The 24647-nt window shown below is 42.5% G+C and overlaps 1 protein-coding gene across 4 annotated transcripts in view; it reads right to left on the bottom strand.

The window, feature by feature from the left end:
• The window catches only part of DIAPH2 (diaphanous related formin 2), a 3515124-nt gene that overhangs the window by 2561206 nt on the left and 929271 nt on the right, over window positions 1-24647 (bottom strand). For all 4 annotated transcript variants that reach the window (XM_085607750.1, XM_085607751.1, XM_085607752.1 and 1 more), the window contains 2 exons: window positions 21564-21700; window positions 15072-15180 (listed from right to left, as the gene is read on the bottom strand). In XM_085607750.1, the coding sequence (XP_085463876.1) occupies window positions 15072-15180; window positions 21564-21700 (246 nt within the window). The remainder of the gene's footprint in view (window positions 1-15071; window positions 15181-21563; window positions 21701-24647) is intronic.

The following is a 24647-nucleotide window of genomic DNA, read 5'->3' as shown; positions in this document are numbered from 1 at the left end:
CCGGGCCTAATTCTGCCGGCCACCAATCAGGGGACCAGAGAAGTTGAGCTTTGCCAAACAGGAGGACTTAGGTTTTATTGGCGTTCAAATGGAGGTAGTTCTTCGTCATCCAGTTGGAGATTGCACGCATACCCTCTGCAAACAGCTGTTTAGTTGCGTCTGAGTTATCAAACGAAAACAGACGTTGCGTGTCGTCCGCATATGAAAAAGGGACAAAGCCGTGATCTCTAATGATCTTTGCAAGTGGGGACACGTATATATTAAATAACTTGGGACTAAAGCATTAATCCTGAGGAACCCCCTTATTTAGAGATTTGCCTCCAGAGCAGAAGATACCCAGATTCACAGTTTGGGTGTGCTGTTCCAGAAAGCTGGTAAACCACTGAAAGGCAGATCCTACTATGCCAATTTCTGTCAGCCATTGCAAAAGTCTGTGATGCGCTACGGTGTCAAAGGTTGCGGACAAATCCAACACCACTAAAGACACTGCCTTATCATTGTCCAGCGCAAGTTTAAAAACGTCTGTAACGCCAAGCAGCCTCTTTTAGGTAGAATGTTTTGGCCGGAAACCAGTTTGTAAGGGGTCCAGACATGACTGAGCTTCCATAAATTCCATGAGCTGCGAGTTGACATATCCCTCCACGAGTTTGCTCATAATGGGGAGGAGCGAGATAGGACGATATTTAGATAACTCAGTGGGTGGTAAATTGGTTTTCTTGATAATCGGAAGGATTTGTGCAGCTTTCCAAGCCATGGGCACTTTTCACTCACTCAGTGAATAGTTGAGTAATGAACCAATAGAAGAGGCGAGAGACCGAGCCAATAAGGCAAACAATTTGGCCGGCATGATATCAGTAGAGGATCCTGATTTCGCTGCTTTCAGCAACTCTTCTACATTAGAGTCCTGCAGGGAAAATAAACAAGCCAGCACGTCATTCTCGCTAAACTCTGTATGAGGCAGAGAGAGAATATCGACGATGCTCACCAATCTAGGAAACGTGTCATAGATTTTTTCAATCTTATGAAAAAAAGTTGGAGATATTGTCACATAAGGTCTGGGAGGCAGGGATGGGATTAATACAAGCCATAGGAGATGTAAAAGATTTGAGAATCGTGTACAGTTCCTTACCTGAATTTCCTGCTTCACTTAATTGCGCATAGATGTGTCTCGTCCGAGTTAACTTGATATTCTTATGATATATGTTTATTGCTGCTTTAAAAATATCTTTCTCTGACAGTATACGAGATTTACGCCAGGTTTTTTCCAGCTTTTTCCAGTTCGATTTCTCTCTACGTAGTTCTTGAGAGAACCAAACTGCCTGCTTTTTTTGCGACTTAGGCTGTAATGGCTTTAGAGGCGCTAACGTATCTAAGGCAGTCCCTATAGCACAATGGAATTCATTGAGTCTGCTACTTATATCTCTGGACTTGGTGAAAGTAGGAGGTCTAAACTCCTGCACAAAGTTCTCTTCTGAGATTTTGTACCATTGGCGTGTAGCCTTCCCAGTATAGGGGAGGTTGGCAATCTTCTGATACGGACTTATTATCTGAAAGTGGATAATAAAGTGATCTGACCAAATCACTGGTTCTGGGGGAAGGGAAAATATATTGGGCGAATTGGTAAGAATGTGATTGCGAGTGTGACCTGTTAGGTGGGTCGGCCTGGCAGTGTTAATTACCAGCCCTAACGTAGCCATGTCAGCTAAGAACAGCGCGGCATGGGTGTTTTCTTTATCTTCCCTGTGTAGGCTAAAATCCCCAAGTATGGGAAAATACTTGGATGCAGTGACATGGGGGGGGGGGGGCGATCCTTTCCATCAATTTAGGGAGAAATCCTTGAGGGGCCCTGGAGGGCGATATACTAGCGCACCCTTCCAGTGATCCTGGGGAGAGAATTTAATTCTAAAGTGACAGATCTTGATAGAATTATCTAGGAAAGTGTATATATTCGTACCTTCAAGAGATGATTTGAACACAATAGCAACCCCTCCAACTACTTTACTATCCCTATTTAATTGCAGGATACGGTACTGTTCTGGGAGGGCCAAGGCAATGGCCGAAATAGAAAAGGGTTTCAACCACGTTTCCGTTAGGAAACGTGCATCAGGGGCCTGGGAGTTCAATAAATCCCATACCTCAGTACAGTGTTTGGGTAGCGATCTTACATTTATTGAAGTGGCTTTCCTATTCACGCTCGCCCCAGGAGTAGCCTTTTTTTGAGCCTCCCCGAGGCTTCAGACTCTGGTAGCGACAGTATCTGTAGGCGAACGGCCCCTCCAAATAAGCAAAACATTTATGAGAGGTTCCATCTCAACTCACTGACAGACGTATCTGTTTGAGTTCTACGTGGGTATAGGTGAACCTAGATGTTGAATGGGAGTTCCCAGGACCAGGGGTCCTGACTTCTGGCGACGGCAGGGCGCGGACGGGCGCAGATAGGCTTTGCCTTATGCGCGCCTTTGGCGCGCTAGCTGGGCACATCAACGAGTTTCTGTCCATTCATGGACTGGCCCGGAGAGTTAGTACCGCCCTCCCTGAAGTTCTGAGGCTGGAAGTGGTGTGCCCGGATGTGAGGAGATTCCAACAGCTAGACCGCACGCACTCTCCACACAAACAGTAAAAAATCCTGGGGTGGTCCGGAGTGCGCGCGTCAGCCGGAAAATGAGGTAAGGAATTTTAAAAGAAGACTCCAATACAAGTGATAATATTAAAATATGCAAAGTATGAGCTGCGTGTGGGGTATGTAGACCCAGTAGCTCAGAGGCTCACCAAAAAGCAAAGCCAACCCGACCAAGAAACACTCCCCAACCACCACACAAAAGTAAACAACCAAAAGCATAAAACAGATCAAATCAGCTGAGAGACGTGCTACTAGCCTCATTGTCCGCTGCCTCTGGTACTACACTTTTCAACATATATGTGCCCCCCGGCAGACTTTATTGCCTTCTTAGAATTTCAATTCTATGGGCACACTGATAATACTCAAATTGTCATCCATTTGGAAGGTGATATTTTGCAACTTTAGGAGTAATTCAGGGGAAGCATGGTTAAGGTGGCCAGATGGATGAATGATAACTCTCTCTGCTTTAATTCTGATAGGTAGAAAACTCTGATTTGGGAAATCTCTCCATCTGGTCCCATAAGTAGTGGCCTTATTCTTTGGGTGACTGTCTAGTACCCCTACTTCAGCGTAGAATTGAGGACTTTTTTTGACAATGGGCTCTCTTTTGAGTCGCATTTTAATTAGCTGATGTCTACTTGCTTCCTGCTTTTGGGACAGCTTAGGAAGATCTCTCAGCTTATTCCTCAAGACTCCAGTCAACTGCTGGTGCAAACCTTGGTGCTAAGTAGATTGGACTTTTGCAATGCCCAATATATCGCAATTCCTGAGTACCTTATTAGGAGGTTACAACTTATAGAGAGTGTTGCAGCCAAACTGATTTTTACTAAGAGAACATTTTACAGTGTTTCCCCACCTATGAAGAGAAGATGCCAGTTTAAAGCCCTTCGTATGGCTCATGAAACTCTCTATCCAGACATTGTGGGCTCATATATTTCAGATATGTTTAAAAGATACTGCCCTTCTAGACTGCTTTATTTATCATCTGCTGGTCTGATCACAATACCAAAAGGAGGCAAGGCTTTTTCTGTGATCGCTGCTCAGGCCTGGAACAAATTGCCTTTAGCCCTTCCCCTTAAGAGGGATCTGCTAAAATTTCATAGAGCACTGAAATCCCATTTATCCATTTAATCTTGGTCTGTACTCCTTGGCATATGGAAGATACATTTTGGCTAAGAGACAGAATACCCGCTGCGTAATCAAATGCTCAATAACCAATAAATAAATGAAAATGTTCATCGTACTGATAGTATAATAAATCAAACCCTCAAATTTGACAATTGTCAAAGTCTTTTTCGGGAATATAAAGTACTGCTGTTTCTCATTATATTTTTGATGTAGTGATAAACTAATCTAAAAACTGTTATATTTGCTGCACTTCATAACAGAAATTACTGAAATATATACTATGGATTTGGCAGATAACATAATAGGACATTTGGAGTAGCTGGGGTAGTTGACAAACCTTAGAAGGATCATAAAATGGACATGGAAAGTGCTAACTTTAGGCACGGTCTAGGTTATGATTTTAAATTGATTATTGTACTTCCAACTTTAAAGTAGTAAATGGCTATTTCTGTCTATATCTTAAAAGAGATATGCTACGTTTGGCTAAAAATGTAGCAGTAATTTTGAGGTCTATAAAATATATCTTAACAATATTTACATAACAACAGTAGAATGTAACACAACATCACATTAACAATGCCACCACCGTACAGCACCCTTCCAGCACAACACAGTGCCAAAACCGCACAAGACAACAATGGAATAGAAATTAACAGTGCAAAAGCAACACAATGACCAACCAACATACGATAAAACAGTAAATAGGAACACACTCACAAAACACATAGAACACACAAAAAACAACACAACACAGCAAAACACAATATAACAGAAATATACAACCAAGAACCATAAGAAATAACAATGCCACAGTTAGATCTGTCAGCCCTAGGGTGGTCTTCACCCAAACATTTTGCCGCTTACCTTTAATTACCACCCTTTGGGAGCTTGGCACAGAGCAGTCAGGCTTAACTTCAGAGGCAATGTGTAAAGTATTTGTGCAACACTTTAAACAGTAAAACAGTGAAACCTTCACACCAAAAGATTCCACACCAGATTACATAAATAGAGCTGAACTTAATAAGTAAAACAAGACCAGAACAACAAACATTGAATGAGCAGAACCGGAATTATGAATTTTTCAAAAGAATAAACAGTTAAATAGCGCTTAAAAGCATAAAGTGCCAACCACGGATATGTGGTCACTCTGGACCAGGTAAAATCCAAAAGTTCAGGCTGACCACAATGAAGCGAGTTAGATACAATCCCAGATTAGTCCCACTGAAGTTTTACCTTCTCAAGTTTTGTGCCAAGAGTTCCATTCATGACTTAGAAGTTTCTTGGGAGCAAGGACAGCATCGCTGCTTGACAGGGGGAAAAGAAGGTCATGCATCGGGATGGATGGGCTTCGCATTGCCAAGCCAGAGGATGATGCTTGCTGTGCGAAGAAACTAAGTTACAGCAGCTTGCAATGATTCTTTGTGCGAGCGGCGTGGTTCCATAGCAAATGCGCCCATTTGCGAAGAGCCCAAAAGTTTGACTTTAAGAGCTAGAGGACAACACCATGGGCCCATGGACCAGGGAGGTGCCTCTTGGGGGTCAGGAACCTGTTGAATATGGGTCCTGGAGCAAAGGGGAGCCTGTTAATAACAGGCTCCCACAGCTCAGATCAGGAGGCCAGCAGACTAGCTAGTTAAGTCCCTCTGGGGTCCTGGGTTCAAGATGGGTTCCAGGCCTAATTCTTCCACTCTAGATAAGAGTGTAGCAAGTCTGCCCAGCAAGGCAGCAGCTCCTTCAGTGTGGCAGTCCAGTAGAGTGACAGTCCTTTCAACAGCACAGCAGTCCTTCTTCCTGGCATATTATTCACAGGTCCATTACTTATACCCAGTTATGCCTTTGAGGTGGGGAGGCTTAAAAGACTTGCCTTTGGAGTCCCTGTCCTTCCTGCCCTGGCTCAAGATTCACAACAGGGGGTTATGCAGCCCTTTGTGCATGGACAGGACACAGCCTATTCAGGTGCAAGTAAGGCTCTGCCCAGCTCCTCCCTCCCATCCTTCCGGGATGCCCCATCAGGTCACACCTAAGCTCACATTGTGTGTGGCTGCCTGGTGGAGGGATACACAAAGTGAAGCAGTCACCCACCCCAAAAATGTGATCAGAGACAGGCAGAAGGCACCAAACAAACCAAAGTAAGAAAATGAAAACTTTCTAAAAGTGTCATTTTCAGATTTGCAATCCAAAAATCGACTTCGCCATAAGTTGTGATTTTGAATTTTCACTACCAAGACTTGTACAACTTCAAAGTTACATGTCCTATCTTTTAAATAAAACTGCACCCTGCCCTTGGGCTGCCTAGGCCTTACCTTATGGGTGACATATATGTATTAAAAAGGAAGGTTGAGCCTGCCAAGAGGTTTAACTTGCCAGGTCGACATGGTACTTTAAAACTGTGCATACAGTCTCTGCAATGGCAGACCTGAGACATGTTTAAAGGGCTACATAAGTGGGTGGCACAATCAGCGCCGCAGGTCCACTAGTAGCATTTAATTTACAGGTCCTGGGCACATTACTAGGGACTTATAATTACATTAAATATGCCAATTGTGGATAAGCCAATGTTACCACATTTTAGGGAGAGAGCACAAGCACTTTAGCACTGGCTAGCAGTGGTAAGGTACACAGAATCCTAAGGCCAACAAAAATGAATTCAGCAAAAGAGGAGGAGGATGGCAAACACTTTGGGTGTCCCCCTGCAGAAAGAGCCATTTTCAATAGTTGTCCTTAGCACTCTCTGCACTTTACCTCTGCTAACCAGTGATAAAATGCATCTGCTCACTCCTCTAAACATGGTTTGATTAGCATATATCTAATTGGCATATTTAATTTACCTATGAAATCATTGTAGAGTGGAATATCATATACCCAGGGCCTGTAAATTAAATGCTAAAAGTGGGCCTGAGGCACTTATTGTGCTAGCCTCTGAAGCAGCCCTCCCAAAAATGTCCCAAGAATGGCCCTGCAGGTTGAATGCGGTGTCACACTGCCATGTCGACTTGGCATTTAAACCCCCTTGCCAATCCTTAAACTCTTTTATTACATAAATGTGATCTCTAAGGTAGGCCCTAATAAGTCCATAGGCCAGGGAACTGAGTAATTGAAAGTTTGGACATGCACTTTTAAGCTTTACGTGTCCTGGTAGTAAAAAAGTCCAAAATTATTTTTTCACTACCGTGAGGCCTACCCCTCCCATAGGATAACATTGGGATTCCTTATTAAATTCAATAAACTGTAATTTCTAATTGGGAGCAGGTAGTTATATGATGTTTGGCACCTATGGAATTGTAATGATAAACCCTCTAATGGTAAAGTCAGATTTTTCATTACAATTTTGAAAATGTCACTTTTAGAAAGTTGGCATTCTCCTGCCCTTTGTGCCTGTAGCCTGGCCTGGGTAACATGAATGGGTGTAACTGACAGACTTTGTGAATTCCTCCCAGACAGTCACACAACAGAGGGATTAGGTGTGCCTGAATGGGCCCTCTGCTGACAGAATGGAGGGGGGAAGCTGAGCACAGCCCCACTTACACCTGAATCGCCTGTGCTCTGCCTTCATACAAAGGGATAACAACCCTGAATAATAACAGGAGCCAGCTTGGGGCCAGAGCAGGGGAGTCAGGAAATTCCATGCACTTCAAAGAACTTTCCCAGAAGCTTCTCCCACCTTCCAGAAGAAGGGCACCAGGTTATCAAAATCAGACCCTCGCTTCAGCTCACTATTGGACCTCTCAAAGGACTTTCAAAGGACTGCCTACTGCTGTGACCTGCAATGCACTCTGCCAGACTGTTGCTGTAACTGGAAGGGCTGTTTTGCTGTCTGGAGCTCTGGAGCTTTATTTGAAACCTCATATGCCAGCCCTGCATCTGCACGTGCACCCAGGTCTACTAGAAGTAACTTCAAGGGTTAGTTTGCTGACCTCCTGTTCAGAGGCACACAGACATAAAATGCTCCCACCATCCTAAACCAACACCTGGACCCAGCCTGTATGAGTCCTGAACCCCCAACAAGTGACCCTCCAGTCCTAGACCCTTGGCTGTGATGCTAAATTTGCCCAGATGGGCAATTTCCCAAACTGAGGACTTTGACAAAACTTGACCAAAAAGTGCTCTGAGAACCAGGAAGAGACTGGGACCAACCTGCTCGTCTATCCACCTAAGTTGCATTGCCAGTCAGATTGACTTTGCGGCTTCTCCAGCTACATTCTTCTGTGCAGCAGCAAATCCGTTTCCGCAGTTCTTTGCCAAAGAGGTATCTGACCTCATGGAACAGTCTTTGGCTACAGCCCTCTGCATCATCAGGCTGGACTTATTTGTCTTCCATTTTGGTGACTAAGTCCAAATGTAGAAATCTTCACCGCGGCTTTGAGCCAAGGCCAGTCGATGATGATGCTTCCTCCTCGAACATCTCCTGCAGCCTTGCTGCGCCAAACTTTACTTTCTCAGACATTTTTCTTTAAGACTGTTTTCAAGTCCACAGGTAAGCACTGACCAATCCATCGCACTCCATCGTGGTCGGCCTTAAGTTTCGACTTTTTCTTAGTCTTGTGTGACTAAATGCCCATAGTAGGCACTTTGATAATTTAGGAGCTAGTTTTCACTCAGAACTTTAAAAATGAATACCTCTGATTCTGCTGATGGGATTTTTGTCATTTTGGTGTCAAGTAATTTATTAAAATGTACTCTATTTTTCTAAATTGATTTGGGGTTTTTCTTGCAATATGCTCTTACTTTCATTACTGTTTGTGTGCTGCATAAATACTATACACATTGCCTAGTTAAGCGTGACTGCTTTTTGTGCCAAGCTACCCAGGCTTAAGCACATGCTAACTTAGTAACGTTTCGTCATTCATTCTGCAAGTGTTTGTGGCTGTTGCTTGACCAGGCCTCACACCCCAGTCAACCAACAACACAATTTCCCCAGCCACACACAAATAACTCAAAAGAAGATAAAAGCACAACATAACAATAGAAAATGTCAACTGTATCATAACACAACATAACTACACCAGCACAATGCAAAATAACACCACAAAACAAAGAAAACAACAATGCAACAAAACTCCTTCCTATAACAATGCAGCCACATACAATACAACACAACAACAAAACCCCAACGCAGCTTCAACACATGCCAAAAACAACAAAAAATGACACACCATAATAACATTATGTAACCTAACAGACCAAGAACAAATAATTGAAACTGTATTGTTGTGTTGCTGTATTGTGTTAGTGCTTTATAACATATTGCTACATTTTGTTGTTGTCATGTTTTATTTCTGCTGTGTTAATATGGTACTGGGATTTTTTATTTTGTTGTTGCTGCACCTCAACCACCATTACCCAAATTCAAAATCCATAAAGATTCTCACCACATATTACTACCACTGACACTACAATCCTACTTTTTGTGACTTGGCTCCTCAACTTTCAGGAGCATCTTAGGATGGGCCAACTGGTTGAGAGGCAGGACAGCTGACATATTTTTGGAGCTGACAGAAGGCCTGCACATTGACACCAGTCAACAAACCAGATCCCAAATTGCATATTGGGTGACCTCTCCTAAATTTGCTCTTAATAAGGTGAGCACGGCGCAGATGGGGCACTTCACAGAATTACAGAAAACATGTGATGTGCCCGGTACATATGCAAACACTGATAGTTCGGAGCTGAGGAGAATAGAGCAGGGAAAAATGCAGTTGTGGTTTTATACTGAGACTCTCTCTCTCACTTGAAGTACACATTGCCTCGTTTTTAAGAAGCTGCAGGGGATCCTCACGTTGACTGCACCTGCCAGTGGGGGGAATGCTTCGGGGTTACTGGAACCCCTGTTTCCCCTCCCAAGAGGTGCATTGACTATGAAATATTTCATGTATGTTGCAAAATCAGTGTGCCTGTTTACCCTTGCACCTCTGCCCATAATCTGGCATGGGTAAAGGCATACTGCAAAGCAAATAAAGGTGCACATATTTGAGACCAGTGCAATTCATACTAGGGAAGGTGTCCAAGGCCAGACTGGATTACCCAGCATCGGGCGTTTCCCCGGGAGGCTGAAAGGATGGGGGCCAGTTTTGTTGCTGAGGGGGCGTTTTTGTAGCAATGCAGCCGTTTTGAAAGCACCCACTACAAACTTCCTTGTATATCCAGTAATTTCGAGGTAACATCTAGTGGCAGTTTTGACTCGGGGAGTACAGAGGGTTAATATACCAGCTGCAAAGGATGTGTATCGTGCAGATCACAGAACAGTATTTTATGTGTATAGCTTAGTGGGTTATTGCTTTTGTCAGAGAACCTTTTTTACTGTGCAGTTCATAAATTACAATCATAATTTAGAACAGTGAGCTAGGAAGTGTCATCAAAGAGCTGCATGCAAACCACATGGTTCAGGCTGGAAGGTTATTGTTTTTTCCGATGTTATGGTTTATCCTAATGTTGATAAAAAAGGTTTGTTTGGGTAGAAATTAATTCTGATCAGTAAAGCCAACCTTAACCATTGTATTAAGTTGAGAATCATGGGTTTGTGCTTCTCCAGACCAAGTACTCTTAACAAATGCCTACCTGCATGCATGACATGAACCCGACACTGTGTAGTCCCCTCTGTCTTGTGTAACTTTTTCTATACACTGATTTACACACATTTGATTCATTGTCTCTGTATTTGTGTGTGATGTAAAGTGCTCCAAACCCCTACACTGGTATGGTATGAGAGGCCCTATAAAACAAATGAAAGACATGTGAGAGAGCGACTATGGAGAGATGAGGGGCACTGTTGGAAGGTGATAGTGAGGGAATCATTAAAGAGCCCCCACCAAGGATTGCTGAATCCTGGTGCACCCTAAAGTAATCATTTACTGTGCTTTAAAAGCTAATACAGCTGAATATATAATGAAAAATGTGTAGAAGAATGAGCCATAGTAGTTCAAATTTTCTTGGTGGATGGACCCCTCCAAACCAACCTTGTAGTGGTCAGGATCGTTGCACTCACTATGCACCGTACGGGGCTTGGCTCACAAAATGTGCAGGGCTGATTTGGGTTCCCAATCCGGCCCTGAAGGTGTCACACAAATTACCAAGGCCCCTCTAGTTATAACAAAGTGCCTCAAGAGCAAAAACAAATAAGTGCAAATTCCTGTTGTGCCTCGGGGGGGCTGGAGGGTGTATGTGTAATAAGGCCCCATGAGTCACAGTGAAAACATTATTTTAAATTAATTTACGTAGCAAACAAATGCAAACTACCTGGTCCTATATATTCAACGTCTGCTGATCAGTGTCTGCCTCTAGCTATACCATACATTACAATTAAGCACTATGTAATTGCTAAGTGAGCTGTGATACGCCTTTAAGTATATGCAGTCCTGAGTGAGGATGCATTTAAGTGTAGAATTCTGACATTTATTTCTTCTACACATACCCAGAAAATGACATTTATCACAGCTCGGCGTTGGGTGCAATGTCAGAAATATAGGCTGGCGTGCAATTCAGCGCACAAGAACTCCTTCTGCTGCGTTTCAAGCCAAAACCACAGGTACCGAGCTTGGAGGCATCAGCTGTCTGAACACAATATTAATACATGAATATACTGCAATATTAAAATAAGTGATTTTTTTCGGGTATTGCAAGTAAACATATGTACAATTTGTACATTAGTGCAGCCTGCCCTCCCATCGTTCAGCATACATGCTAGAACATCTATAACCTTGCTCGATGACCTTCAACCTCCAAGAACATAATCATGTATGCGGCGCCTTCACCACTGAACCAGGTTTTCATATTGGCTTGTAAAGATTACAAAACTACCTCTGTCAAATGGCCTGAACCCGAGAGGCGAAAAGCCATGCACTCAATCATGATCTCATTCTCAGAAGATATTCCAGGGCTTGACTTTATCCCTCTGTGATGATTTAAGTCGGCACAAAAATGTATGTGCAAACAGTCCCTTATAACATTATTTCATAACTTTTATCGACTAGTTTTGGAGCATTGTGATGTGCACTTTAAACTCATTAACTCACTCTGCGGAATCCATATGCCAGTGAAAGCAAATACGAACTATCACGTTACACTCTTTAAAGACAACATATTTGTTGATCTTTAATGGATGTTCACCGACTACAGAATGCAATAAAACACGCTGGGCCCAGATATGCAAATCACTGCACCCTCCAATGCGAAGATAATGATATTTGCATTTTGACAAACCAGCGACAGCAATATTAAATTGACTGCAAGATCTAATGAACCGGTTTCCAACATTTTTGAGTTTTTGGGATTTGTTTTCTTGCTCGAGCACGCACCTGAAATGTGTGTATTTACTAATGTATTTAGCAGTTTTACATGGTAGGGACAAAAACAACTGGTGGCAATGAGCCTTACATAGGAACAGTTGTGCATGTCGTTTATCATCCTAAATAATATAATGTAGTAAATAATTTTAAGTAAAAATGTAACACAATAAAATAGATAATATAAAATTCTAAAACATTTATTCTAGATGAGAAGAATATACAGGGATCAAACTTGTCCATATACAATACCCGTAGAAGGAGCTACAACGTACAACAAATAGTGCGTGACATAAAAGGGGGAAAATCATGTACTAATGCAGAATTCGGTTAATGCTTCGTAGGGCAGAAAGGTCTTTCATACACTTGCAGCTGAAATACCAGATTTTGAGCTATTTCTTCTAAAGCGCCATAGGACTGAATTGCCATAATATCCGGTGGGAAGGAGTTTCACGCCCTAGGTACACTTCCCAACAAGGACGGTTATAAATTTGCATATGCATATATGCATTACCATAGGCAAACATGTGACCCCCTACCCTGCTTTAAAGGACCACTCTAGCTGACTTTGATCATGTAAAGAACTGGGAGTAGAAGTCATAGTGATACTGTAGTATCAATGGAGACAAACTTGAACCATCGACAGCCCGCAATGATCTGCGTCTGGCGGTGTCTGTTGCATCCCCTTGCTGTTTTTAGAGTGCTATGCCTTTGGAGGCACACTTGCATTGTTTCCTTGGCCCATCTGACACATATACAGAACCTGGTATGGGATTACTGGTCTCCAGTATGGCTCTCTTGGCTTGCAGTGAGTTAGACAGTACTGAGACTCGCCTCTGGAGGTTATTTCATGATACATAATTCTACCCATTTCAAAGCAATATTGATGGAGCGTGGGCAGAACTGTATCTACCATGTATGCAGCAGGTGCTGTGGCACCGAGTCTAGAGCCCTGAGGGACCCACTGAACCTGCCAATGCTGTATTTATAACTCCAACAGCAGTCGAAGGGGCCATTTTCCTTGCTTGCACCAGGGCCCATGGCAGCCTTGTTATGCTACTGACCGTGGTACTAATTTTCTCCTAGTCATAAGGTCATGGAGATGAAACGTTTGTCGAGAATACATTATGATATAACCTGTACACTTCTGACACTCTGCAAAGAATCATGAGGGCAGCAACAGAAGATAATTAAGAAATGTATGTGAAGGTTTATAACAAGGAGTGCGAGGGCTGCCGAGAACCCACGGCATTTGGAAAACGTGTTGGAGTGCCCACTCTCCGATACATTTTAATGCTGAAGTTAAATGAACAGTGATAGGCTGGGGAAGTGGCACTGATATGAATTCTGTAGTATCTAAGAGGTTTGCTTATTTACATTGCAACAAACAGCTACAATATCTGTCTGTAATGTACACCTCCACAGAGTGCAATACACATTTGCTATTTAAGCTTGGAGTGACTTTGACCACTTGTCTGAAATCTCTTGGATTGGACTCGTGTAAGAAGATCACTTGTGAAGGTCGAGGGCCATAACAGTGGGGTGTGTTGCAATATTACACTGACCTGTTCTAAGCTCAGGGCTCCCTTCCTGAGACTGCTGAGCCTACCGCTGACCTAGCTGGAAAGAGGACAATGCTTACTTTGAAGAAAACGAAATAAAAGAATGATGTACAAAGATCTTTTGCAGGAGCTAATCCCACAATTCACACGCATAGGGGCTCTGCAACCACTAAAGAAGTCTTCACAATGTACAAAAGCCCTTTTACAAGTCAGAAAAGTATGGTGGTATTGTGACACTTTCCAAATCGCAAATACTAGTGTGCTTCCAATTTGTGAGTTGCAATGGGATAGCATCAATAGTGTATGAGTGCAATGGCAACCCTTGATCAGTTAATGAACCCTGAGCTGGGGTGATAGCTGATTAGCAAAAAGGAAGTTGTCTCTGTGGGATCCCATCCTCTTTGAGATTCATGCGACTGGTTGACATAGGGCGGCAGCAGACAGCGGTGTATAAGTGAGCGCTGTATGTTCCTTCCAACTCCAATATTTTCCTAGAACGTGATTTGAGTTTTTAAATGAATCTAATGCCGTCTAAGAAACATTGCCTTCTCTTAATAATAAATGTTGGCATGATGGAATGTTAACACTGGGATGGAAGTCTGCTGCCTCTACATTAGCACTCATTCATAGTCCATACAAAAGATGCAACAGATCAGTACATCAGCAGCTTGCAAAAAGATGGGCATTTCACAAAAAGTCAGTGTGCAATTTCCGCCCACTATTTGCGACATGCCCAATGATACACCTGGCACTAAGAGTGTTAAGGAAAGTTGACTGCGATGAAACTTGTCACACGTGTTTTAAGCATCTTGTAAAATGAATGGAATCGTCTGTCGCGTCTCTTGTAATCATTAGTAGAGGTTAACCATTGGTTGAAAGATTTATGCTCTGTAATGTATTGACATATAAATGTAAATGCATACAAATAAGAAACATAATGAACCTATGTAACCTGGCGAAAACATTTCTACAATGACGCTTTGATCCAATGACAGTATAAAGACAACTCAAATTATTGGACCTTACCATCAAGAGTAAGGAACAGAATGTAAGGGCCATCTGTGCAGCATGCAAAACCTCCTAGAATCTGTATGGTTTACTACTCTTGGTGCACATATCATTATTATGAATGTTGTATTAAATTTATGCAGGTCAAACCTGCCGATATTTAATGTGGAAAAATGGCCAGTAAATATGGAAAGGTGGGGGGGATTTTGGTGCAGAAAGCCCCACAATCCACATGTTCATTTCCAGAAACTCTTCACAGGTGATAACCTTAGTGTCGGTTTTAAAGGGTGTGATAATGGCCAACTTATAATAAGGCTTAAGGCTCTCCACTGTTCTAGAGCTCAAATAGTCAACTCAAACAATTCGTTTTACTGGTAGCGAGGTGGACGATGAAGGCACCGTAAGCCCCAAACGTCATAAAAAAGACACTACTTGACATCACTTGTGTACGAGAGCAGACACTCATGCACATACCTGCAACTGCAAAGCGTCATGACTTTCCAGCCCCTCGACAATGGGCGAAAAGCGCTCTCTGTTGTTTCTCTCCGCCGCTGTAGTTATGGCGCCTAGCAGCTTATCCAAGCTAAAACGAATAAAGAAAACATCCTCAGAGATCTGTCTCCGAAATCAAATGTGGCATTACAGTCGTTAGAAGAAGCAGCGAATACAACGCTCCATAATTTTAGAAAAGACTCTGTTATTTCTTGTCTTGCCCAAAAAACCTGCAAATAATTATTGATTGAGTTTATTTTATACAGTGCCCACTTTATCTCTTGCACACCTTAATGCGAAGAACAGCAGAGTTGAGAAAAGAGAACCACAGCAAACCAAAGCTCACATTGAGTGAAGTAAGAAATGCCCTGCAAGTTTAGCAGAAGAGATGAGTTTCACGTGTGGTCAGTGTCTACATTTTAAGATATAAATATTGAACAACTTTCAGCTTTTCTATTGTGCAGGGATTTCCAAGGCAAGACCTATGTGTGCTGGCCTTTGTGCCACTCTGGCGTTTTTCTGGAAGCTGCTTTCACAATAAGGAAGGCCTGCGATGAACCAACCATGATATCACGGCCCCATTCTGGTTGCAGCCACCTGCAGTGTGTGGCGGGTTAGACCATTTTTGTCACAGCCGATTTGGTTTCACTTCTGGTACTGGATGTGGTGTGATAAGCTAGAAGAGGCACAGGGATTGGACTGTGGAAGTATTTTGTATTTGAAAAGGCCCCTAAATCTAGTATTCTAGCATTCTGAAATACCAGGAAGTCCATGTGTTTTTTAACAGTAACATTCCATGCTTCCTCTCCAGTGTAGAATAGTGGAAAGAAGATGATTGAGGCTTAGTAGTCTTCTTATACTTTTAATAGACTAGTCAAAAAGCATTTTAAGGATCAGGGGCCATATTATACAAAGTTGCCCGGGGAAACAACGGGTGTTTACGCCCACTTTGTGTGCCTCCAGGGCACTTTGGTATTACAGAAGAGGCCAACGACACTTGTGCAGCCCCTTCTGTAATACAGATAGCGCTGGCACACATATTGCACTAGCATCAGAAGGCATTCCCTCAAATGAGAAAATTCCTTTTCCTCTGTGCTTGAGTCATATTATAAATATGGGCGCAGAGGCAAAGAAGCTGTCAGGAGACACAATGACATTGCACCAACATAAAAGTGGCGTACTGTTAGCGCACCACTGATGGCAGCCCTCTGAAGGGTGTGAAAGGGGTCCTATAGACCCCTAGACATCCCCTTGCAGGCGAGTGCAGTCACTCACAGCACCCGCCTGAAAGGGGATCTCTCTCCCCCCTCTTTAAGGTGCAGGCGGGTTGCCACCTTCACAGTGAAACACGTAACAGCAGCTTCAAAGCCCCTCCGTATTTCACTTGAATGGACTGACCCCAGGTCAACACGACTTTGTGCCTGCCCTGGGGGCTTACTCTCCTTGTTTGCGTCTAGCGTAGCTTTTCAAAGGCGTGCCCAGCGCAAACAAGGAAATTATGTAATATGGCCCCAGGACTGCAAGTTTTACCTGAAGAACTATAAGATTCATGTTGATCCATAATTTATGGAGCAGTTGTTTTTATAACAATTTTATTTTATTGTGATATATTCATTTTTTTCTATCCGGCATTTCATTTTTATCTTACATGGTTAATGAACTACGTCTGAAACACAGATCTGACATGAAAGCAGTGGTTTCAATTTCTATATATTTATTGTGACTGTATGTTGATGACTGACAGCAATGACTGTGCAATGACTTTCATTAATAATTCAAATGAGCCTTATTTGAACAATTTGTTTCTTAATGTTAAGATGAAATTCACCTGCTTAGACTACACATACATGAGCTGCTGCATTTTACATTGCACAATGTGGAGATCGTGACCTTATTTTGTGAGGACGGCTGTGGAACAAACTATAGAGTGCCTATAGTCTAGTGTATTAATTATGTAAATTCGTAAGGAAGTCAAATCAAAGTCAAATACCAACAATATGAGCCTGGCTACCATTTTTCATTGCCACTAGCAAAATATTGGAACAGAGAACATACAGTGGCAAAGCCAGTAAGACTGGCCTTGAGAAGCCGATGATGTTTTTATTTCTTCAAATTTATGCAATAGATGTTACAAGAGTAACAAGAATGTAATTTGAAATGTTATAAGTGATATCATTTCACATGTTCAGGATGAGTGATGTAATATGTCAAGTCATAAGCAATGCATAGTGGGGGAGCAAGTTATAGTTAGCTCAGTAAATTCTACCTGGTATACCTTTTTTTATTGTTTTTTAAAAGTACATTTTTTGTGATTTTTCAACACATACCTATAAAAGGACTAACATTTCAACTTTTAACATCATTATAACCACATTTTTTCAGTAAGTTCTAGTGTTTATTAAATGTAAGCTAAGTTCTTATTACCATACCTAACTATAACGTTACATTAACCTTTTTTTTTTTGTGAATTTCTTATTACCATACAAAACTGCATTGTCACTTTAATCTTGTTTTTTTTTTCTGTGAATATCAAGTGCATTTGATTGTATTCAGCCAACTCCCCCAATAGGCACAGCTTTCAGCCTTGAGCAACAAAGGTTTGTCCACAAGGACTGGCCAACCCCCTGATGCACACAGCATTCAGTCATGTGGAGCATGGGGCTAGTTGCAGGGCCTGGCTTCCGGATTAGCCCTGTGCCCAACTCCCTGCTGCAAACAACCAAGAGCCCACTTCGCATGGTCCTTGACCGTGCACAGCAGGTAGGCGGGTGCTGGGCTAGTCATACAGCCATGCTCTTTGGCCAATCCCACATGGGCAGCCAAACCCCACTGTGCAAGGCCTTTAACTATGGGCAGAGGGTGGTTGTCAGCAAGCTGTACTCAACAATCCATGGACCACGATTTTCCCATGGACCACCAACCCAAATAGATTTTTACTACTTAACCTTTTTGTGGTACCAGAACTCAAACTTCACCCTCTTGGCACCTAACACACATGGGAAGGCAAGCCCCCACTGTGCACATGCCCTGTGCCCAAACCTGTGCTAGCAGCCACAACCCACTGCATACAGACAAAAGCTGTGCCTCGCCTATTGCAAGGCTTTGTGCACAATCCCTCGCTGCATGTGGCTAACCCCCTTTCTGGGCAGCCAACCCTCTGATGACTATGGCCAGCCGGGATCTGCAGCCACCCCTCTGCAGATGTCAAGCCCTCACAGGCCCACAACCTAAGTGTGATTTCTTTTATTTAACCTTTTTCAACCATTGAAGCTTGCAGGGTCCTGTGGTACCATGTGGGTGACACTTGATGGAGGGCACTCACTGAAGACCCATACACCATACAGGAGGCCGCACTTTGTCCTGCGGCTGTACTGCTGTACTTGCTACACAAAATTTGGTTTATTTTATTTTTGTGCCAAGGACGGTCCCTCAGGATCCACCCACATGTGCTATGGGGTCAGGGAATCTTAACTCTGCCCCCTCATGCCCTATGTTTTTCTTTTTACTTCAGGCCATGGGTACTGAGTCCCCGAGTCCTGTAATGGTAACATTTTTCTCCAACTTGTGGCCAGCCAATCAAATTCTTCAGTACCACAGGACTGGTACCAGTTTCACAGTACAAAAAAGGCCAATGGGAGAAAAAGCTCGCTCGGCCAATCAGAAGGCCTTATTATTTTAAATTATGGTGATGCATGACTCCAGCAGGACCAACCTTCCAGATATACCTAACTTTTTAACCCCTTAATAAGCACACATTCACCTGTTGAATGCGAATATCTTGAAAACAACTGAATGTACTTACACCAAATAATGAAAAGCCCACTTTTGGAGTAAAATCCTAACTCTGCCAAATTCGGTATAATTCCTCTCAGCTGTTTTTCTCTGTATTGCTTCTCAAATGTTCAATGGGAATTAACAAGGAAAATCAAAATTTTGCCCCACCCCCTTTTTTCTTGACCTCTGCTTGATGAATTACCAGGAAACATGCCTGAAAGGAGCTAAGGTGGATGCACATTTTATTGGAAAGTTTTGTGTGAATTAGCGAAACAAACAAAAAACTCTTTTCCTATGAAAACTCTGATCTAACTATAACAATCTCCACTGTGTGATGGGGGCAATTACATATTGTAATCAACTATTAATTTTTGTTTAAAAAAACCCTAGAAATTCACTGCAAAAAACAAAGCCTAAAGTGACATTATAGTTAGGTGAATTTATAAATATTGTTGAGATGTTACCAATAATGTCACAAATGATGTCATAGAACATGTAATGAGTGATGCCATATGTAAGGTCAAAGCAAACACAAAGAGATGATGGATGGAGCGCTGAAACTTTTCAGACACTCACCCCTAGTCACAAATCTGGGTTGAATCCATCGTTATTCTTTAGGTCACTTCGCCACCCCATTTCAGACACAGCCATATGCAAATAAGTCTTCACCCTGTGCATCATGGGAACAGTCCAGCCCGAACTGCAAAGCCAGATCTTCACTGGGACCGGAAACAAGCATCCTGGGACCAGTTTCGGGGTCACAACCCTTCCTCAGCCAGGCTAGCTTGAATCCAGTGGCAAAGTGTGCAAGGGACCCATGTTTGGGCATACCCTGCCAACTTAGGGCGAACAAAGCAAACACAAACAGATGATGGATGGAATGCTGAAAATGTTCAAACACTCATTCCCAGTCACAGATCTGGGTTGAATCCATAATAGTTCTTTAGCTCACTTCACCACCCCAGTTCATATGTGAGGTCAAAAGCAGTGCAATGGCAGGGTGCAAGTTATAGTAAGCGCTGCTACCTATAATTGCTGAATTTCCGTTTTTTTGTTCATAACGTTAATGTTGTCACTGAAAAATTCACCTAACTATAATGTTCCTTTCTCCTTTGTTTATTTAATTGAAGAAAAAAAAAAAAAAATATATATATATATATATATATATATATACACACTGAAAAAACAAAGGTTACAGGAATGTTATACTTAGGCTTAGATTTCACTTGTACAAAACCATTGAAATTCAGCAGTTATAGTTACCTGAGCTGACTATAACTTGTTTCCCCCGCAATGCACTGATTATGATCTCACATCTTACAAACTTATGACATGGTCAGTGACATCTTAGATGACATCACTGATGACATCATTCCGTGAGTGTGTTTCATAAACGTTTCTGAGACTTAAAGATATATACTAAGCTACATGATAAGTTAAATTTCTATTCTTTCTCTACTAGTAATTAGACATACTATTTCTAATATAGCTCATCTGAGTGCCTGTTTGACTGTCTGTATCAGTGTGTTAGTGGATGTCTACGTGGATGTATGGGTGTGTGAGTTACTGCATGGATGAGTTAGTGGGTATGTGAGCAGCTGAATGGGTGGGTGAGTGAGTGTGAGTGTGAGTGGCTGCATTGGAGAGTGAGCAGGTGGGTGAATGGCTGTATGGTTGAGTTAGTGGCTATGTGAGTGGGTACACAGGTATGTGAGTGGGTGTGTAAGTGGATGCATGGGTTAGTGATTAGCAGTTTGATTGTGTATAGGTAAATAAGTGGCTGTATTGGGGAGTTAATGTCTGTGTGAGTGGCTGTAAGGGTAAGTGAGTGGGGGTGTGAGTAGCTGTATTGGTGAGTAGGTGGCAGTGTGTGTGGCTGTAAAGGTGAGTGTATGGATGTGTGAGTACCTGTATGGGTGAATGAGTGGCTGCATGAGTTTCTCTATGGGTGACTGAGTGGGTGTGTGAGTGGCTGTAAGGGTATATGAGTGGGTGTGTAAGTGTCTGTTTGACTTGATGTGTGAGTGGCAGTATTGGTGTGTGAGAGGGTGCATGAGTGGATATATGGGTGAGTGAGTGGCTGTGTGAGTTGCTGTATGAGTGGCTCTACAGATGAGTAAATGGGTGTATAAGTGGTTGTATGGGTGTGTTAGTGGTCACATGGGTGTTTGACTGGGTGTATGAGAGGTTGTATAGGGGTGTGAGTGGGAGTATTTCTGTGCATGATATCATCAGTGATATAACTGAACATGTCATGAGTGATGTACTATGTGAGGTCATAAGCAGTGGATCAATGGGGCATAAGTTATAGTTAGCTCAAGTAACTATAACAGCTGAATATCAACGGTTTTGTACGAGTAAAATCTGAGACTAACTTTAATGTCCCTGCAACTTTATATATTATAATGCTGGCGAGGTAGCTAAAGCTGTTTTTCCTCTGCTAGACCACGAAACCATAAAAAATAGGAATAAATGGTTTTAGCAGATGTGTTTGACATGTATGGCAGTTTTTTATTTAAACTTGTTTTGCCATGATTTTGAGTACAAGTAAATGAAAGAAATAATGTAAATCAGTAAGAATGTTTTTCCATTTTCAAACACCAACATTGATAAACTGAAAGGAGCAGATATTAGCTTAACCAAAATGTATACAAAACCATCTATCGTTAGTGAATAACAAATCAGCAAAAGAATACTTACATATTTTCCTCTCCAATGATGCAAATGGCAGAGAGTATTTTCACTATTTCCGTCATCATGTGTACTTGCTTTGGATCAATTGCTCTCGCCAATAAAAACAGACTCCTATCCTCACTGAGGATTCTTTGGAGTCCATACTATAAAGAAGAATATAGACAATAAAGAATCAATACGTGCATAGAAAAGTATCTTGCATGTCTATTTTTATGAGACTCTTTTCTACCATTGCACTGAGGTGGAATTTCAAACAAACTGTTTTCTTTTAAGCCCCATTGTTAGCATTGCCCTCTAAATGCAACATCAAAAAGTATTAGATAGTACCTTGCATTTAAAATTCAATTATTAATGAAGAAACAAACTCACATTTTATTTGCATTGACAGTTAATTTTTAATCATGGTCATATGAGTGGATGACTAAGCAGGGTCAAAACTGACTGGGTCTTGGCAAACTGGAAAACATGCAGAAAAGCACAAAGCTGAAAACTAAGCCACAATAATAAATGAGTACCCCTAGTGTGATTTTAATTACTGTATTTTCATAAAATGGGACCAATGCATAAATCCAGATGAAAATATTAAAATTTTGATAGCAAAAAAAGCACTTTTTTAGAAATGTTAGTCATGATTGGTGTAAGACTGGAGATGAAGGCACTCATTACGAGTCCCCTAGTTTCTGGGTTGATAATAAGACCTCTATGTCTTTTACATGTTGCCCCTAGGAAGCAGGGGTGAATTACCTCACGGCAAACCACCAGTGTCTCAGGCTGATATTTGGATCTTGTACTTATGTCTCCAGGTACAGGGGTGAACGCCATAAATCATATTGTCCAAGAAAATGGAGGTAGTCATCTTCCCTTCCTTGAGGCAGTAGGAGTCTAAAAGACTTGACCATTTACAGGAAGTATCGCACTCTATTTACCAAACAGGAAATACAAAGAAAACAAACAGTGGGATTATTGAGTGAGGATGTATTGGTGTCTGGACAAACTTGTGCTGGCAAGTTTTGTGCAAAGTGTCCCATTAGAGTTGAAGAGAGCCACAGGGAGCAAGAAGAGTGTTGCTGGCAGTGTCGGCCTGGCGTGAGGAGCAGGCCAGGCATTGTGGCGGGTAGACTGGAGCCTCGCAGTGATGATCCTCCATGGTGATCGATGCTTGCTGTGTGAAGAGACAGGCTGGCTGCGGCTCGTGCTGGGTTTCGAAGCGAGCAGTAAGGTTTCTGTGCAAACGGGCCCGTTAGCGGTCACAAAGAGCCCAAAAGCTGGATTTAAGAGCCCACTGAGCCACGCAAAGCGTCCTGGACCTGAGGGCACCACTTGGGGGTCAGGAACTCGATGAAGACAGGTCTAGGAGCTGTTGGGGAGTCTTTTATGCCCCTGAGGCTCAGATCAGAAGCCAGTAGACTAGTCCTTTGAGTCACGTTGTGGTCTTGGGTTCAAGATGGGTTGCAGGTCCCCAGCCCTCTGTTACCGTAACAATGCATGGAGTTCCCCGCTTACAAGATGGCTCACCAGGGTCAGTCTGTGGTTGATCTATTCCTCCCAGGCAAGAGGGCAGCAGGTCAGCTCAACAGGGCAGCAGCTCCTTCAGAGAGGCAGTCCAGCAGAGTTAAAGTCCTTTCAGCAGCACAGCAGTCATTCTTCCTGGCAAAATATCCTCAGGTCTAGAAGTTTACTGAAGAGTTGGTGTCTGAGGTCCTTCTTTTATACACTGGTACCCTGGTTCTGGAAAGAGTGAAAAGCTTCTAGACAGTGTCTTTTAAGTGCATGGGATTCTCTACCTTCTTGATCCAAGCTGGCTGAAGTGACAATGCAGGGCTGTTAGGCATTTTTGTGCGAACACAGGACACAGACTATTCAAGTATAAGGGAGGCTTGGACAAGCTCCTTCCTCCCATAATGCCAATGATGTCCCTACCAGTCATACCTAAGCTTCCACTGTGTGTTGTTATCTAGGAGGCATACACAAAGACCAACTGCCAACTACACCCAGCCATGTGACAAGAGACAGGCTGCAGGCACCAAATGGTTAAGACAAGAAAATGATAACTTTCTAAAAGTGGCAATTTCAGAATTGCAATCTAAAATTCAATTTTTACGATAAGTTAAAATGTTAAATTGTGATAACAGAGACACCAAACTTGAAGGGGTTATCTTTTCCCATTTGGAAATTAAACATATAAAATGCAAGAGGGTAACTATAATGCTCTCCTATGAGAGAAATAGGACTTGCAGTAGTGACAAACTAATTTAAGAGTTTTTCACTACCAGGACATGTAAAACTTAAAAGTACACAACCAACCTTTTAGTTACACTACACCCTGCCCTTGGGGCTGTCTAGGGACTACCTTATATGTATAGAAAAGGAAGGTTTGGGCCTGGCAAAAGATTTATTTTGCCTGGTTGCGATGTCAGTTTAAACCTGCATACACAGGCTCTGAAATGGCAGGCCTGAGACATGTTTAAACTGATTCTTAAGTGGGTGGCACAATCAGTGCTGCAGGGCCACTAGTAGCATTTCATTTACAGGTCCTGTGCCCATGTAGTGCACTTTACCCAAGGACTTATAAGTAAATTACATATGCCAATTCGGTATAAGCCAATTCTATCATGTTTTAAGGAGAAAGCACAAGTAACTTTGCACTGGTTAGCAGTGGTAAAGTGCACTGAGTTCCAACCCACAAAAACAAGTTCAGCAAAAAGGGAAAGAGGAAGGCAAAAGGTTAGGGGATGACACTGCAGAAAGGGCCATTTCCAAAATGACTCCCTCTAGCCTAAAGCCAGGGGAGACTAATCAATACCGTGATTGACTTCTCTGCTTAGGCGATAAAATGTGGACAATGGCCCTTTACTGCAGGGGCACTTGTCAGTTCTATGCCTCTCTGAATTCAGTTGGATCCCTCTGTCTATAGCCTCCTGAGCCACTGAATTGACCCACTTGGAGCCCTCCTCCTTATCTGTGGACCCCATCTGTGCAGCACCTAACCTTAACTTGCTCACAGATGCCTTCCAGTAGGCAGACAGTACCACCATGGCCAACAAAGTGATGTGGCCCATTCCTCCCCTTGGATCAGACTTCTGTCCCCAG

Source organism: Triturus cristatus, chromosome 5_2 (assembly GCF_964204655.1).
Source record: "Triturus cristatus chromosome 5_2, aTriCri1.1, whole genome shotgun sequence".
Lineage (NCBI taxonomy): Eukaryota > Metazoa > Chordata > Amphibia > Caudata > Salamandridae > Triturus > Triturus cristatus.
Note: the sequence above shows the minus strand (reverse complement) of the source record. Positions and strands in the feature narration are given on the sequence as shown.